At 43.9% G+C, this 19,751-nt stretch overlaps 1 protein-coding gene across 1 annotated transcript in view; it reads left to right on the top strand.

Moving 5' to 3' along the window:
* LOC308163778 (rho-associated protein kinase 2-like) overlaps positions 1-19,751 on the top strand; it is a gene marked incomplete at both ends in the record, with an annotated part of 206,775 nt that overhangs the window by 86,305 nt on the left and 100,719 nt on the right. The window contains one exon of the mRNA XM_080537966.1: positions 1,821-2,057. Coding sequence (XP_080394092.1) covers positions 1,821-2,057 — 237 coding nt within the window. The remainder of the gene's footprint in view (positions 1-1,820; positions 2,058-19,751) is intronic.

The raw sequence follows: 19,751 nt of genomic DNA, 5'->3' as shown, positions 1-19,751 counted from the left end.
GCAGCTCAGATAAACATTTGGGGGGCGTGGAAACTTGCTGACAACTTCCCGTCCTCAGCGTTTACTTATTAATACCCCAGAATCTCAATCGAGAGATTGATGGGACCTACCCAGTCTCCAAATGATTATGTTCTGGGGAATAGTTTCTGCTGACCAAAGAAGACTTGTAGCCTGAATGTTGCTGGCAGATACCGCAGGTCGCCACTAGGCGAAGTCAAGAGCAGTGAAGGAAGTTTGGAAAGAGAGATCCTTCTGTCGGTAGAAATGACTAACCTGCGCCACTCCTCAAGGATGAAGGAGTATAAACGTTAGTCGACTGTAGCAGTTCGTCTCCTTTGGTTATAGTGAATGCGGTTATACTTAACAACCGCTTACATTGATCAAAAGCCATTGGACTGAATCCAAGGCTGTATACCTCACTGTTGGGGGCCAATTTGTATTTCTTGCATCTTTGACAAGAGAAAGTAAATATGACTGAGAACAGGTCCAGGCAATGTTTAAGTTTGACTCTGTCTGGCTCCTTTTGCACGTCGCTCTTCTGTCATCTGATCATAATGATCAGAATACATTCCATTCATAAACTTGATACAGGGGTGCAAACTTGTCACCTTTCTGCTAAATTAGCTGTTTTTATCTCAAAATATGTAATCCATGTTAATTGTGTAGATCTGCAAAAAAAGAAATTGAGGGGGGGGGGGTGTAAGTGTCATCCAAGTCACATGATGCGCGAGCTAACTAATCTCCCTGTCTGCTAAACTCTGCTGCTGTTGAAATAACGTTTAGTTTCAGGGAGCTAGGTACAATTCCAGACAGCATAGAGAACACAGTCACGGTAAACTGTTTTCGAAGTAATTCGGTCAGGGCTGCCGCTACTTACACATGCATCATTGTTAAACCACTGTTAGTGCTAGCGATATCTATTTAACACCATTAGTGCTAGCGCTATCCCCCCCCTAAGGTTAGCCGCAAAAAGAAAATGTGTCACCTTTTTGGGCCATCACCAGTTTGCACCCCTGTTGAATGTCTACACCTGCCATTTGATGCGTTCCCTACCCGCCTCCTTTACCCACATTGTAATCAGATAAAATACATTATTCAAGTATGCCTTGTTCTCACACAAGACTTGTATTAGTGACAACATCTCTGGTCACACTGCTTCAGTTCTATGAACACTAGAACAGCCACGGTGGGGTCATGGTGACCCTGTGAGTAAAACATTTTTTATACCTTTGCACTCGGATCACATTTCAGGACCGTCCTTTCATTTCCTAGATATGTGTGCTTACATTTTCGAAATCACATCAGGATAAGCTAGTATAAAGCTATTTTCCAGTTTTTCTGTGTAGAAGGCAGGCTAATTTACAAGAAGTGCCCTCTAGTGGTCTTTGTGTGTAAGTAGCAGATTACCATTGTAAAGAGGGAGGCGGCTCTAATAGTAGGTCAAATCGGCACGGCTGTTCGAGTGTTAAGCTAACCTTGGAGTTTCACCTCATCCCATTTCCCCTCACATCATTCCTGTCATGGCGACCTGGTGGTGATCAGACACACTCAGGGCTTGCTACGTTTTAATGCCCACAGATGTCCACATAATTAGGAACAACAGCTTTTAGCTACTGTTAGCCATTTAACGTTTTGTTTGTTTAGAAAGACCTACACGTTTGCTGCTATTAGCAAACGCAGCATATGTATATTTTAACATTTTCAGTGTGGCCAAAGAGGACAGCGACATGCAAAAAAACGACATGCATTCCTTTAAAATTCACCATCCAACCACTTGAAATCTTACAGATTGTCCCTTTGGTCCTTCTCTCTCCCTGCAGTGAACTATGACGTGTCTACTGCCAAGAACCTGCTCCTGCTGGCCCTGACACAAGAGGAGCAGCAGAAGTGGGTCAGCCGGCTGGTCAAGAAGATCCCCAAGAAGCCGCCGGCGCCTGAGCACTTCTCACAGCGCTCCTCACCCCGGGCCTCCATGAAGCTCCAGCCCAGCCAGTCCCAGAGACGGCCCAGCAGACAGCTGCTGCCTCCCAACAAGACCAGGTCAGTTACAGAGACACGTGGAGGACAAGGGCCGGGGCTGAGGTACTCCAAATAACACTTTACCCACAATGCATTTCATAATAATAATAATAATAATAATAATAATAGTAATAATAATAATAATAATATCTTGGATTTATATAGCACCTTTCAAGGAACACATTTACAGAAAGACAGTCAAAAACAGAACACAATGCCAAAAACTAAACTAGGGGCCAAAGGTGAACAGATGGGTTTTGAGGGCAGATTTGAAGGTGTCCAGGGTGGTGGGGGGGGGGGGCGTTGCGGATCACTGTGGGGAGAGAGTTCCCCACAGTGATCCGCGGGGGGGTGGAGAGCAGACCCATGTCTGAGGACTGCAGGTACCAGGATGGGGTATATTGGCGGAGAAGGTCAGACAGATACTAGGGGGCGTGAGCATGGAGGGATTTGTAGGTGAGGAGGAGGATTTTGTAAAGGATGCGTGACTTGACCGGGACCAGCGGAGGTGGATGAGGGTGGGGTAATGTACTGCTCTACCCTGGCAGCTGAGTTCTGCACAAACTGGAGCCTGTCCAGGGCTTTGCTGGGTACCCCAAACAGGACTCCGTTGCAATAGTCCAGGCGGGAGGTGACGAAGGCGTGGACGAGGGTTTCGGCCACAGAGTTGGACGATCGGAGTCTGGCAATGTTTTTGAGGTGGAAGAAGGCAGATTTGGTGATGGATCTGATGTGTGACTGGAAGGAGAAGGTGCAGTCAAGGATGACACCTAGGTTGCGGACTTTGGGGGATGGGGAGATGGAGCAGCCGTCGACCTGGAGGAGAAAGTCACCAACCTTCCGGAGCAGCGCCTTGGGTGCCACAACCATGAGCTCTGTTTTCTTACTGTTGAGTTTGAGTAGGTTAGATGACATCCATGTTTTTATTTCAAGCAGGCAGTTGACAACATTGAGAGGGGAGCTGAGAGGATGGTGTTGTGCTGAGATACATTTGCGTGTCATCGGCATTGCAGTGGAAGTTTAGGCCCTGGTGGCGGATGATCTGGCCGAGGGGAAGCATGTAGATAGTGAAGAGGAGGGGTCCAAGCACAGAGGCTTGAGGCATGCCTTGGTTGACTGGGGCTGGGGAGGAACTGGAGCCGTTGGTGGTGACAAACTGTTTCCTGTAGGAAAGGTAGGACTGGAACCACATCTACTTAACATTTGAATTCATTTCGAGAGAAATGCTTCACTTCACATGAATTGAATTTGAATTGACCTCAACTCTGAAAGTCAGACCTCTTGGGACTGGTGAAAAAAGGTGTAATCTAAATTCAATGTAGTATTTGGTTATTCAGTATTCTGTGGATGGATATAGCATATCATGGTCTTTATTCCTCCATGCTCCATTCCAAATTAGATATTTGAACAATATCCCCATGCTACATGACAAGCTCCTTTTTTTCTCAGGTTATTGTCCATAGCATGGAGAACATGCTCAATGGTATGTCCCACATCGGATAATAGAGCCAGCATGGAGCCTATTCTTCCATGTGTCTAACCTGCTCCATGCTACGGTCAACATCAGAGACTCTCACTTCCTCCATGACACATGCTCCTCCTTTTTCACATTTAATTCCAAATGTGTTCATTAAAGATAAACTATGTCCTGTTCCCGTTAATGTTGAACGTGTCGGGCGTCACATGATTAGGGACCCGAGAAATGATTGTCTACTTGGATTTAACTTGGATTTAACTGGCTGATCTCTCATTCCCTCACCGTCTATTTGCAACCCTGAGAAACCTCTCCTTTAAGAGTGTGCTGCATTCCTCACTGGAGATACATAAAAAGTGTGAAAGACGGCGCGAGTTAGAAGTAGCGCAGCAATTGCGCACACGTGCGTGTGCATCACAAGGTCAATGTCTGTACTGAAAATAATAATAATAATAATAATAATAATAATGCTATACGTCTTTCATATCAGCCTCCTCCTGACCCCCCTGGGACCTCTGTCCCTCTGACCTCAGCCCCCCACCATGACATAGGACTCCCAACAGTGGACACAAATCACGACTTTCATGACCCTATTCTGTCCGTGTGTGAGTGTCTACTGTGCATGTGTATGTGTGTGTGCATGTGCGCGTGTGTTTCACTTTGACTAGTAATTTTTTTATGTAAAAGAGAATGTTCATAATATGGTTTGTATTTACTGTGACGTTTTGCAATAAAAAATTCAACACCCAGGGCTGGTTGTGAGGCGTGGTTCTGGATGGCTGTGAGTGCGCCTGTGTTTGTACGGATTTGTGGAAGTAGTCTGTTTCTTGGTTGTCTGTGGAGAGGCAGTCGCATGAGGCGGAACAGGCAATTTTGGTGTTCGAGAAGATCGACCTGAGCACATCTGCTATAGGCTAGGTGCACGATCTCCACTACTTCCTGAAAGGCACCTTGCATGAACATATCCTGTCTCACTCTATTGGGTTAATTGATTAATCAGCTGTGCGGTAAACTGTTGGAACACACAGTGCACAGCTGATTAATCAATTAAACCAATAGAGTGAAAAAGGATATGTTCATGCAAGGTGCCTTTCAGGAAGTAGTGGAGATCGTGCACCTAGCCTATTCTGCTTCAGTCGGTATGACTTAATGGCTAGTTGTCGATAATGAAAGGTGATTTGTAGCTCAGTGATCATGTTCTCTGACTCGTCTCCCAAGTCAGATGTGTGCCTCCCACCAATGACTCCTGGCTAACCTTCTGCTTAACATGCAGGAAATGTGTTATTCGGTTAAGTCGTGACGTCCAAAGTTGGCTGAGGCGCTCTCTTCGAAATGCCAGTAATAATAATAATTCATTATATTTATATAGCGCTTTTCCGAGGCTCAAAGACGCTGACAAATATGGGGAAAAACGGGAAAGTGCTGCTGTGTCCCTTGTTTTATGAATAGATCCCAGTCTAAAAAACGATTGAACTGTCATTCTACCGCTGTAGTACACTGGTACTCTGGTGCAGGGAATTTCTGGTTTGGACCCGGAAATTGCAAAACGTCACGTTTGACGTCAGACTTAACAACCGAATTGTTAATCCTCCATTTCATTCTGAACCCCATCTAAATGCTGAATTAGCCTTCAAATATGTACCGTCTTGTCTTGGTGTAACTCTAAGAGGTAATGCGTTTAGTTGTCATACACTTTTATTACCCTTATGCAGGGCTTGACATTAAGACTTGTCCACTTGTCCGGGACAAGTATATTTTATGTTCGGACAAGTGGACTTCCTCCTGCAGTTGTCCGACAGACAAGTCAAAACAAAGAGAAAAAGAAATAAATCAATGTATTAATAATATCCGCAAAAAAATAATGTCTGATTGAAAAAGTTATAAATGTATTAATGACCTATGTAGCTGCCTTGTCAATGTAGCTGCCATGTCAATGTATGCTGCCTTGTCAATGTCTGCTGCCTTGTCAATGTGTGCTGCCTTGTCAATGTAGCTATCATGTCAATGTAGCTGCCTTGTCAATCTATGCTGCCTTGTCATTGTAGCTGCCTTGTCAATGTAGCTGCCATGTCAATGTAGCTGCCTTGTCAATGTAGCTGCCTTGTCAATGTAGCTGCCTTGTCAATGTCTGCTGCCTTGTCAATGTCTGCTGCCTTGTCAATGTATTCTGCCTTGTCAATGTCTGCTGCCATGTCAATGTCAGCTGCCTTGTCAATGTAGCTGCCTTGTCAATGTATGCTGCCTTGTCAATGTATGCTGCCTTGTCAATGTAGCTGCCTTGTCAATGTAGCTGCCTTGTCAATGTATGCTGCCTTGTCAATGTCTGCTGCCTTGTCAATGTGGCTGCCTTGTCAATGTCTGCTGCCTTGTCAATGTCTGCTGCCTTGTCAATGTATGCTGCCTTGTCAATGTATGCTGCCTTGTCAATGTAGCTGCCTTGTCAATGTCTGCTGCCATGTCAATGTCAGCTGCCTTGTCAATGTAGCTGCCTTGTCAATGTATGCTGCCTTGTCAATGTATGCTGCCTTGTCAATGTATGCTGCCTTGTCAATGTAGCTGCCATGTCAATGTAGCTGCCTTGTCAATGTATGCTGCCTTGTCAATGTCTGCTGCCTTGTCAATGTAGCTGCCTCGTCAATGTATGCTGCCTTGTCAATGTAGCTGCCTTGTCAATGTAGCTGCCTTGTCAAACAATCTATGTCCACTGAGTAGGGGAGTGCGGACATGTTGTCATGCCTAGAGAATCTGGCATCATGCCTTTGAATCAAAACATTAATGCTGGCAGGATCACGTTCTCTGGCGTGCACGTAGATCCACAGTAATTGTTGGAATTGTAATGTAAGGTATTACTGGGTTGTAGTGTGTTAGTAGACAGACACACACACGCGCATCGTCATATTTGGACATGTAACTTGAGCTCTCGGACAAGTAAAAGATAAGTTCACTTACCTGAAAAAGCTTAATGTCAAGCCCTGCCTTATGACTGGTATTCTGACATGTAGGACTGTGTTATGCACTTTGGGACACTTATTTGACACTATGGAGAAACTAACTCTTCCCTCATCTCTGTCTGTTTTTTCCAGTTAACCTTACTGGGGAGGTGTGGTGCAGCTTCAAGGTGGTGGGTGCTTCCTCCTGTCACGCAATCAAAAAGGACTGATGATAAACAATGTTCCACTCAGCATATCCCAAAAAACGAATGCACACATAGGATCCTCCTTCACGCTTCTCCCAGAGGACTTCTCTCTCTATCCCGCTTCTGCCTTTTTAGAGTCGTAGTCTTTTTGTCCTGTGTCGAAATGTGAGTTATGCCAGTCATTCAACACTGCTAGTCCATCGACAGATGACGTGCCAACCAGCTCATGTACCTGTAGTCTGTGCTTATGTGATGCACCCTCTCCCCAGACTCCTTAAGGTGAAGGAGGGTGTCTAGGGTTTGATATTGGGCCTGGAGGCTCCTGAAGTTCCCTCGCCACAGAACACAGAGCTCTCATAATGGCAGGGGGGCGAGGAGGACTGAAGCACTTACCTTTTACACTTACCAGAAGAACCGGACTGGCAAAAGTGGAGAGGATTGAGCTCCTCTGCCATCCTGAATGCTTGTGGCCAAGGTGAATAGTTTTATTTTTGGTATTATACAGTGAATGATTACAATGCATCTGAAGTATCTAGTACAGAACACTACACCCACAAGAGAAGAATAGTACTGTACACTGGTATGTGTCACCAGGGGAAGTTGCTCATATAGGTCTGATAGCTCTTCACTCTGGCAATAACTTGTATTTACTTACCACACAGCATGATGGTTATTAGAGGGAAGTATGTTTACTACAGCCAGCTTGAATGCAAGAGGGGGAACCAATAGAACAGCTTGACTCCTTTATGGTATGAATTTACGTCTGGGCAAACCAATGATAGAACACAAGCATTGAATGACCTAAAACATGTTGAAGTAGATTTGGACCTTTCATGCCTTTCGTTTTGCCCTTAAACGTATGGCGTAGCCTTCATGTTGAGGTGAAATATCATCTTACCCTGAATTATCCTCATAGGCCAGTCTTCTCCACTGTTCCGTTGGTAGCTAGCCTAACCCCAGCAAAAGCTAACAGGAAAGCAGTGGCCTCTCCAATAGATGGGATTCCAAGGAATTTAGCTTTGTCTGAATTACCTGCTATAAATCTCATCAGAAATGTGATATTCAAACAATGTTTAGTAGCCACTATATACTAGACAACCCTGCACATGCTTTTTGACATTTTGTTCCAGTTCTCAGCAAATAGATTATAGAGACTGTGCATACTATTGACAATAAAATAGTTACTTCAATAAATCATTTTTAAGCATAACATGCTACTAAACATAGTTTAGTTTCTCTGACAGCATTTTGGCTCAAATCAGACCATGCTAATGTTCGGTACCTTGGAATCCTGTCTATCTGAGAAACCGCTGTTGACTATTAGCTTTTGCTGGGAGTAGCACAGCAGAGAACGCAATACCAGAGATTATTTCACTACTGCTCTGTGAGGATATTCACCCAAACATGAAAATAGGCTGAACCATCCCTTTAAGGTAACTATGTAAGTGCTGTTGCCTTCATGCCTTTGGTAAATCCACCTGTAGTAAGAATGTGTATTTTTAAATATTATTCCTGGTAACAAGAGGGTAAAGTTTACAAATGTTTTTGTTAAAAAGAACGTTTTAAAAATCTGCAAATATCTCCCACAAGCTGAAGCAGTGAACGGTAACATGTAATGCTTTTTGAATGTCATGCTCTGATATTTTTGTAAAGAATTCCTCTTGGGCACGTGGTGTGTATCTAGCTCATATGTTACAGGTGGAGAGTAGTGGTGTGCTTTGTAGTGCCCTCCTTTATCCAAGAAGTTTCTGAAAAGCACGTTTTATACATATATAAATAAATATACACAGTATATATTTTCCATGATGACATACAGTGCACATTGTATTATTTATACTGCCTTGTCCACTTTGTATCTAAAGGCGCTTACATCCAGACCGCATGTTTGATATTGCTACAATAGAGCTCAGTGATAACCCATTAAACATTGAAAAGGTGTTTGGATCATTGTGTGGTGTCTTTTTACATGAGTGAGTTTGTAAACTTGTGGGGCCACTTGCAACGGCACTAGAATGTCAGTGTCTAAATGAAGGTAACTACTTTAGGCTAGTAAGGCATGGTGATTATAGTTAAACCGTGTGTTGCTGTCTTTGCCTGATATCTAGTTAGCTTTGAGCTAGGAAAAAAAACATTGTGAATGTTGTAAATGACCCAAGGCCTACAGCTGATCCACCTGTCCGGACCCGATAAACAGCTCTGATCAGGAGTGTTTCATATATTTGTTGGTATGTCAATCCCAATTCATCCAAACCTGCACTACAATCTAGCAGGAGCCTATGCTAACGTGCACCAGTATGCAAAGTGATCGCCTATAGGCTTTAGGATTAGCCTTTTGAAAGAAATAGAAGCCGCACACTCAGGTTCCAGATGCAAAAGAAAATGTTTAATAGGACAACGGTTTCGGCCGTAGTAAATACATACAAACAGTGCAAGAAAGCCATTATATAGTCAGGTAGGCTAATTGAATAGATAGCACCTTGATAGAAGGTTGTTAAGGCCTCCACCACGTCAGGGGAGGGAGACCTTTTCAATACCTATGGAGCCTACCTAAAAGTGAACTATCTTGATTCTGACATCATTGGACATCTGTTTAGAGGAACCCATGGTTTTTAACAACAGCCACCGCAGTTGGATACTTTAGAAGGCTTGGAGTTACTTCAGAATATATAGTTCAACACTGGAATTATATTCACCTGACTCATTGAAGCCCTAACGAGTAAATCACTTTGGTCTGGGCCTTAAGAGAGAAGGGTCCAGCTGCATCCGCAGGGTGTCGACACCCGGACTATTGAAGACCATATTTGGTTCGAGCGCGTCATCACATAAGTAACCGCGAGAAACCTCGAGATTTTAAAGGACTTTAGAGGACCGCGAGATTTTAAAGGACAGTGGCAAATACAGCTCAGGTGAGAATTTCGAAATATGATTAATGAACATATAGTTATACATATATGTATATGATTAATGAACGTTATAGTTTTCATATATGTATTTATTATTTAGGTTGTTGGATGTGTTACGCATTTGGCTGTTTCGCACGTAGTTTTGTTCATAAATCAGGCTTGGCTAACTGGGTAATCCTATGTGGTTTAGTGTTATCAGATATGAGATTAGATTCAATATTCAAGATTGCTTTATTGTCTGTCACAGAGTGACAGAAATTCTCCTTTGACAGGCTTTGTGCAGTTCATGAATACGGTATCCACATTAAAAACACACATAGGTCACATACATACAATAAAAACAGACAGATATAGCAGTGTTTATAAAATGTAGTGCCTATTTAAAAAGTCTAGTTATTTAAAAATAATAGTAAGAAAAACGGTATTATGATTTAAAAGCTAAAATGCTAAAATGTTGTGGTTTAAAAGAAAAACAGTGTGCTTCATATTTTAAAATGTTCAGGGCGGTGGTTGCAGTGGGAATGAATGATTTTTTTATCTGTGTTTTTCCGGGCCAGTGGAGTTCTATAACGGCGGCCTGATGGAAGTGGCTGAAATGATTGGTGGAGGGGGTGAGAGGGGTCCTGTGTGATTTGTGTGGCTTTCCTGATTAGTGACCGGTTGTAGATTTCAGACAGGGGAGTTTGAGGTGAGCCGATGATTTTACTTGCCTGATTGACTATACGGGAGAGTTTGGTTTTGTGTTTGACAGTGAGGGAGTTGTACCAGGATGTGTTATTGAAGGTGATAATTCAACTTTATTGTCATTGCTGAGTACAAGTACCAACAACAAAATGCAGTTTGGCATATAACCAGAAGTGCAAATAGTGACAAAACAAAGATAATTATATACAGTTATGAGCTATGTACAGTTAATGTATTTCTATTCTATTTTTATTTATATCCCCCCTATTTATGTCTATTTATGTCTAATTCTTGTTTTTTTAATTATCTGTGGACTGTTTCCAATAAGAAAGCCATGGAAATGTATAAATGTGGACCACAGTATGACTTGAGGTAAGCTGGAGAGTGCTAATACAATTTCCATGACAGTTTGCAACCACTGATGCATGTGAGTTTCTTAAATTATTTATTAATCACTTTATAACATTTTGTCTCAACAGTGAGAAGCAGCTGTTTGACCATTACATGGTCGAAAATTTGAGCAAAGAAGAAAAAAGGAAGCTGAAAGACCATAGAGACAATGTTAAAAGAGCATTGGCGATAAAGTGCAAACAGCAATGATTTATCACTCATAAGATACACACCGGCTAGACCCCTAAGGTCTAGTGGCACTTTTCCTGGAGGCGCTGTGTACAGGTTTTTCGCCCCTGCTTGCCTGCCGTGCGCTGGGCTCCCTGGGCCGGCCTGCGTGCTTGGTCTGTTCTGCCGCTGGGGCACCTGACCCGGCTAGCCTCGTGCAGGGCTATGATAGTCTGAGCCTGGTGGGCTGGGCCGGGTGTGCCGGTGGTGGGGCGGGTCGGGCGTGTGGGGGCCCTCGGGGGGGTTGTGGGGGCCGCAGCTTTGCACTGGTGGGCAAACTGGTAAGTAGTCGCTCTACGACTAGAGGGCTGCAGGAGAATTTTCCTGGATGCACAGTGCACAGGTTTTTTACCCTTGCGTCCTTTTGACCAAGCTTTTGGAACCTGGAACCTGGACACTGGACACAACACTGAACACTACACTACACTGGACACTGAACATCTGTCATTATGAATAAACAAACAAATACAACTTGAATTGATTTGATCCCTTGTACACTTTTGGCATTTGTGTTGCAACACACCTGTACATTCTGCACTCTACCCTGTTAGGCCCTTATTTTACTCTTGACAGAAGGGTTGTAACACTTGTTATTAATTCCATTTGGTATACCTCATAAACTTTCTTGCATTTCTGGTGTTTGCATTTTACATATTCTAAATATATGCTATCTACATGTCGCACTGGATGGGGTTAGTGCTGTTGACTCATCAGAAAGTAAAGACTAATTCACAGAGTGTATGAAGATTCCAGTAAGGGTTTTGTGAAGGAGCCCTAGTGCTGTTGACTCATCAGAAATAGAATGTTTTATTTAGCTCATCAGTGGGCGCTCAGCACCATGGACACCTCCAGCCCAGCACCTTGCACCATGGTTCCTGCCCTGCTCCATGGATTACAACGATGATCCCCTGACCCTTGCCTGACTCCACCAAGTCCTTTGCCTGACCCCTCAAACCTGTTTGACCTAATAAAGTCCCACACTTGGGGTCATTGACATTCATTTATTTATATACAGTTAGGTCTGGGAGTATTTGGACAGTGACACAATTTCCATAATTTGGGCTCTGTATGCCACCACAAAGGATTTGAAATGAAACAATCAAGATGTAATTGAAGTGCATACTTTCAGCTTTAATTCAAGGGGTTGAACAAAAATATTGTATGAAACGTTTAGGAATTGCAACCATTTTTATACACAGTCCCCTATTTTCAGGAGCTCAAAAGTAATTGGACAAATTAACATAATCATAAATAAAATGTTCATTTTTAATACTTTGTCGAGAATCCTTTGCAGGCAATGACTGCCTGAAGTCTGGAACACATGGACATCACCAAATGCTGGGTTTCCTCCTTTGTGATGCTTTGTCAGGCCTTTACTGCAGCAGTCTTCAGTTGTTGTTTGTTCGTGGGTCTTTCTGCCTTTAGTTTTGTCTTCAGCAAGTGAAATGCATGCTTGATTGGGTTGAGATCAGGTGATTGACTGGCCATTGCTCTGGCCAATATTCCACTTCTTTGCCTTAAAAAGGTCCTGGGTTGCTTACACACTATGTTTTGGGTCATTGTCTTTATTTATAAACTATATTTATAAACATAGCCTTTATTTATGTAAACCAGCTCCTTACCTTCTTGTGATTTCATGCTTTTTCTAAAATGTGTTTTTTTTTCTCCCCTTTCCTAACACCAGGGGAGCCACCCCTCCTAAATTTCGTTGTTTGGTACCTGTACTGTAGCAATGACAAATAAAGTCCATTCCATTCCATTCATTCCATTCCATTCCATCTGTATTGTGAAGCACCATCCAATCAACTTTGCTAAATTTGTCTGAATCTGAGCAGACAGAATATCCCTAAACACTTCAGAATTCATCTGTCTGCTTCTGTCTTCTGTCACATCATCAATAAACACTAGTGACCCAGTGCCATTGGAAGCCATGCATGTCCATGTCATCACACTGCCTCCACGTTTTTTCACAGATGATGTGGTATGTGTCGGATCATGAGCCGTTCCAAGCCTTTTCCATACTTTTTTCTTCCCATCATTCTGGTACAGGTTGATCTTAGTTCCATCGGTCCAAAGAATGCAGGAATGGATTTTTTAGATGTTTTTTTGTCAAAGTCTAATCTGGCCTTTCTATTCTTGAGGCTTATGAATGGCTTGCACCTTGTGGTGAACCCTCTGTATTTGCTTGTGTGAAGTCTTTCTTTTATGGTACACATGGATAATGATATGCCTACCTCCTGGAGACTGTTCTTCACTTGGCTGGATGTTGTGATGGGGTTTTTCTTTACCATGTAAAGGATCCTGTGATCATCTACCACTCTTGTCTTCCATGGACGTCCAGACCTTTTTGTGGTGCCGAGCTCACCAGTGCGTTATTTTTTTCTCAGAATGTACCGAACAGTTAATTTGGCCACTATTCATGTTCCCACTATCTCTCTGATGGATTTTTGTTTTGTTTTTACAGCCTAAGGATGGCCTGTTTCACTTGCATTGAGAGCTCTGTTGACTGCATGTTGTGCGTATACAGCAACAGCTTCCAAATGCAAATGCCACACTTGGAATCAACTCAGACCTTTTACCTGCTTAATTGATAAAGAAATAATGAAGGAATAAATAGCCCACACTGGCCCATGAAACAGCTTTTGAGTCATTTGTCCAATTACTTTTGGTTATTATATATAAAAGAGCTATAATTCATAAACCCTTCCTTCAATTTGGATGTGAATACCCTTAACCTAAAGCAGAGAGTCTGCACTTTAAGCCCACTCCTATATTAGACAGTAAATTCTGTTGGAAATCTCATATAAGATACGTTAGATCCAAAGTATCAAGGAGTATTGCAGTATTGTGCAGGGCAAAACATATTCTGGAACAGAGGATGTTGTATACTCTATATTGTTGTCTTGTCTTACCCTATTTGAGTTACTGTGTGGAGATATGAATGAATGGTCTTTATTGTCATTGATATAGTACCGGTACCAAACAACGAAATTTGGGAGGGGGGGCTCCCCTGGTGCTAGGAAAAAAAACTAAAAACAAGAAGGGAAAAGAGCTGGTTTACATAAATGTACATTTTACATAAATTTACATTTTACATAAATATGGGGAAATGCATTTAAAAGCACTTTAAACCCATTGATTACACTACAGAAAAAAGCTATGAGAATTGCACATAAGGTCGGATATCGTGATCACACAAATAACTTGTTCCTAATGTCAAATGCCTTAAAGCTCATGGACTTATTCAAATTTAAATTGGCACAGTTAATGTATAAAGCAAAGACTCAAGAACTCCCAGGTAACATTAACAAATTATTTATAGAGAGGGATAAGGGATATCATTTGAGAGGTAACCACAACTTTAACAAGGGTTATGCTCACATTATTATCTCAGGAGCAGGTGCATATCATTCTACGGAGTTACCATGGAATGGGCTAGAGGAAAATATGAAGGAAAGCAGAAATATTGCTCTATTTGAAAAAAGAAAAATGATTTTTGTTAAATACCAAAATTAGGAAAGGGATGGTTGTTAATCTTCTGGAAACTAAGGTGTGGTTTTCTGTGTCTTTTTCTTCTGTATTACATTGTGGATACTGGTGTTTTTATTTATTTATTTTGTGTTGTTTCAGTATTAAGAATGGAAAAGTATGTTTATTTATTTATTTTGTGTTGTATCAATATTAAGAATGAAAAAGTATTAGAACGGATGATACTGAAATATGTATTAATTAATTGGATTATATAATGTAAGCATAATTGTTAAGTATAAACAGGGGTAGGACAGGCTTCTTCCTACTCCTTTTCGAACAATTGATAGGATAGAGCTGTCCTCTCCACCTGTGGGAAAGAGAGAGGAAAGGGAGCAGTGTTTTCTGGCTGGTTGGTAAGTCTTGGTAAGATCAGCTGTTCAGGGTCAGCTGGATGCGTGGAATGCTATTGTTGCTAAGTAACCTCACACAGAATACTCGAGGAGGGGGGGGAGAGCAGAGCATACCACACTAAGGCTGATCACTGCTGGCAGCTTTAATAAGTACCCTGCGTTTATCTGCTGTTTTGATGGGTGCACTGTGTTATTATGGCCTATGGAGATGTAGGGCTGTGTGGCTCGGGGGCCCTCCCCTGTTTTTATACCCCTATCAGGCACCTGGTGGGTAATACACAGAGAATTAAAGCTCTGGCCCAAACGTGTCATTACACAGCCCTATGGACGCCTTCCTTCCTCCCCCTTCATACTGTACTATACCTCTCCTCCACACACCCCTCTCCTTTCTCACCTTGTTTTATTACCAGCATCCCAGCATACACCTCTCTCACCTGCCCCACCCCACCCCACCACCCAACAGATATACCTATCTCTGTTTATCACACACACACACACACACACACACACACACACACACACACACACGCACGCACACACTGAGAGAGAGAGATAGAAATCCTACTCTATTTGAGGTATCTCTCTTTATTTTGGTGAAAGGAGATTTTTCAAAGATTCTCAATCATGACTGATGACTCAATCATTTGGTTGCTACATCATGAGCAGAATCAAGAACACACCTAATACCATGTACTGAATTCACAAGGTATTGACATGACTGTTGAAGCTGTGCCATGTTGTACAACAGAGCATTTAGTATATCAGCCTTTGAATACAAGATGTGAACATGTTAGAATGCATTTGAGTAAACAATGTGTTATAAAATAACAGCATCCGCACACTCAAACACTGTGCAAAAACATTGTTTTATTGCGAGCTTTCGGTCATTGACCTTCTTCAGGCATAAAGCAGACAAGTGAATGTAGTGGTGTAAAGGGTTCAAACAACATCACTTGATTTAGCCAATGCACAACATCTGTGTCAAACATCCACCTAGTGGCAAGGCATCAAGGGTGAACAATGTGATGTCAGATGTATCAGATGTATCAGAATTCAGAATGTTGGCCTATCATTAGAATGTGTATGGTTTCCAACAGAATGCATCTTTTGAAAGGCAACTGGCAAAAGTAGAACATTCCAAATCATTTCCAATGTTTACTTTGCATGGTGAAGTCGACAAGGATGTTATTTTAGAAAACAATGGCGCAAAATCAACCACTTGGAGACAGATACCTCTTGAAACTGAAATCCCAGACTGATTCAGATACAGCAGGTATTTATGAAACTCAACTACAAAACCAGACAGTTGTTTGTGGTGTATATAAAGGTTCAGATGGTTATTCCTCAGGTTGAAACTGTACAGGTGTATATAAAGGTTCAGATGGTTATTCCTCAGGTTGAAACTGTACAGGTGTGTCTTTTGGTGATGGGGGATATGGTTCTAAATGCTTCAATTGTGAATTCAAAATATTTTTGTTTTAATGTCAATTGAGCCTCTACTGTATAGATTTCAGTTGAATATAGAGTTGAACCTGTTTCCTGTCTCGTCCAGGACTAAACTCGCGGCCCGCCCAGGAGGTCCAGAGTGAGGCCACCTCCTGGCTGGTCCAGGACTGGTCCTGTCTGCTCTGGGTCCTGGTCGCGTTCTGCCTGGTCGCGTTCTGCCTGGTCCACTTCAGAACCAACAGGAGCCGTAGAGGGGATGAACACAACCAGGTAACTGATGGAGGAGAGGAGAGCAGGAGGGAGAGAGAGAGAGAGAGGAGGGAGAGAGAGAGAGGGGGAGGAGGGAGAGAGAGGAGGAAGTTAGAGAGAGAGGAGGGAGAGGAGGGAGATAGAGAGAGAGGAGGGATAGGGAGAGAGAGAGAGGAGGGAGATAGAGAGAGAGGAGGGAGAGGAGGGAGAGAGAGAGAGAGGGGAGGGAGAGAGAGGGGGATAGATAGGGAGAGAGAGGAGGGCGAGAGAGAGGAAGGAGAGAAAGAGAGAGAGAGAGAGAGAGAGAGAGAGAAGAGAGAGAGAGAGAGAGAGAGAGAGAGAGAGAGAGAGAGAGAGAGAGAGAGAGAGAGAGAGAGAGAGAGAGAGAGGGGTAAGACCCAGCAGTAACAATTCACTGATGACATTCAGAACGTCCAATTGACCTCTGACCCCCCCCACCCCCCCTCCCCCAGCCTGGCCCCTCCCCCATGCCCTCCGACATGCACAGCAGCTACGACGAGAGAGACTTCTCCGATGACTACGATGACTACTCCAACATGCACAACAGCTACGACGAGAGAGACTTCTCCGATGACTACTCTGACAGGTCTCTGTGACATCACCGGTGACATCATCATCAACAGACAGTAGTGTGCGTTTACGCTGGTATATTTTTGAAACACCACCAAACTTGCAGTTGATATGAAATAAAACTGTTTTCTTTGCTCATAATCATCACCTCGTGGGCTTGTCTTCTGCTGTGATCTGTTGGTGCTCTGGGTTGCTAGGCAACGGCAGACAGGATGTCAGAGGTTCTCATCTGGTATAAAACTTCTCATCTTTAAAAAAAGTTAAAGTTCCGGAAGAAACTTGGGGCTGGAAACTTGGGCTGGAGTGTTGGTAGTGTTGAACGTTTACAGACAGACGCACATACACACATACACACATACACACATACACACACACACATACACACATACACACACACACACACATACACACACACATACACACATACACACACACACACACACACACACACACATACACACATACACACATACACACACACACATACACACATACACACACACACACACACACACACATACACACATACACACATACACACACACACACACACACATACACACATACACACACACACACACACACATACACACATACACACATACACACATACACACACACACACACACACATACACACTTACACACACATACACACACACACGTTCCTACTCTCCCTGTAAGTTCACACACACACACACACACACACACACACACACACACACACACACATACACACGCTCCTACTCTCTCTGTTAGTTCCATGCTTGTAACACCACTAGTGGGGGCCTGGGGGAGGCATGGGGCGAGGGGGGGGGGGGGGGGGGGGAGGTAGGAGGGAGGAGGGAGGGGACCCAGGGGTTGGAAGATCTTGCTGACCTGCATTGTACGACAGGATATACAGGCAGAATATACATTGGGGGAAAGTATTAAACGTTTGAAATCAATAATATCTTCATTGCAGCTCTTCACATGCAATTTAGGCCAGACATTGGTATTAACTCAATAAAACTCCACAGCTAATATTACCAAATATGTTTTGGGGGGGATTCAAACAACAACAAAATGCGAAGGGGCTGGAGAAATGTAACCACTCTCAGATTCAGAGACGGAGCTATGGATGTAATAACCGACCATCCATGAGATCAACATGATAGTTTTAACCATGTTTTGAAATTATACAGTGCTTGTTAACAATGACATTGTTTATAACAAGTAAAACAATAATTTTCTAACCCAATTATTACAATTTTATTTTGGCTTCTGTTGAAGTCAATTCATGAGGCATTAGATTATTATTCTAAGTTATATTCCTCAATGACTATACTGTATATCATTAATTTTAGTTAATTAATGAATTAAGTTGAGTCCCACAATGGATGTACCAATCCCAGACTGCCTCTTTAAAGCTGAGCTAAAATATCTTCATGTCTTGTTGCTCGACGTACAGTTACTCCTGGGGATCCAAATCTGACATCATGATGACATCATTGCTTCCATTCTTTTCATCAGGCTGAGCTGTTCAACACAGAAATAAAATAACATGACCCCAACCACAGTCTGTTAGACCCCAGCCCCCCCAACCACAGCCTGTTAGACCCCAGCCCCCCCCAACCACAGTCTGTTAGACCCCAGCCACCCCAACCACAGTCTGTTAGACCCTAGCCCCCCCCAACCACAGTCTGTTAGACCCCAGCCACCCCAACCACAGTCTGTTAGACCCCAGCCACCCCAACCACAGCCTGTTAGACCCCAGCCACCCCAACCACAGTCTGTTAGACCCCAGCCACCCCAACCACAGTCTGTTAGACCCCAGCCACCCCAACCACAGTCTGTTAGACCCCAGCCACCCCAACCACAGTCTGTTAGACCCCAGCCACCCCAACCACAGTCTGTTAGACCCCAGCCACCCCAACCACAGTCTGTTAGACCCCAGCCACCCCAACCACAGTCTGTTAGACCCCAGCCACCCCAACCACAGTCTGTTAGACCCCAGCCCCCCCAACCACAGCTTGTTAGACCCCAGCCCCCCCAGCCACAGTCTGTTAGACCCCAGCCACCCCAACCACAGTCTGTTAGACCCCAGCCACCCCAACCACAGTCTGTTAGACCCCAGCCATCCCAACCACAGTCTGTTAGACCCCAGCCCCCCCCAACCACAGTCTGTTAGACCCCAGCCACCCCAACCACAGTCTGTTAGACCCCAGCCACCCCAACCACAGCCTGTTAGACCCCAGCCACCCCAACCACAGTCTGTTAGACCCCAGCCCCCCCAACCACAGTCTGTTAGACCCCAGCCACCCCAACCACAGTCTGTTAGACCCCAGCCACCCCAACCACAGTCTGTTAGACCCCAGCCACCCCAACCACAGTCTGTTAGACCCCAGCCACCCCAACCACAGTCTGTTAGACCCCAGCCACCCCAACCACAGTCTGTTAGACCCCAGCCACCCCAACCACAGTCTGTTAGACCCCAGCCCCCCCAACCACAGTCTGTTAGACCCCAGCCCCCCCAACCACAGCTTGTTAGACCCCAGCCCCCCCAGCCACAGTCTGTTAGACCCCAGCCACCCCAACCACAGTCTGTTAGACCCCAGCCACCCCAACCACAGTCTGTTAGACTCCAGCCACCCCAACCACAGTCTGTTAGACCCCAGCCACCCCAACCACAGCCTGTTAGACCCCAGCCCCCCCAACCACAGTCTGTTAGACCACAGCCACCCCAACCACAGTCTGTTAGACCCCAGCCAC

The sequence above is a fragment of the Nansenia antarctica genome (genome assembly GCF_963989245.1).
Source record: "Nansenia antarctica genome assembly, chromosome: 8".
Classification (NCBI taxonomy): Eukaryota; Metazoa; Chordata; class Actinopteri; order Argentiniformes; family Microstomatidae; genus Nansenia; species Nansenia antarctica.
Note: the sequence above shows the minus strand (reverse complement) of the source record. Positions and strands in the feature narration are given on the sequence as shown.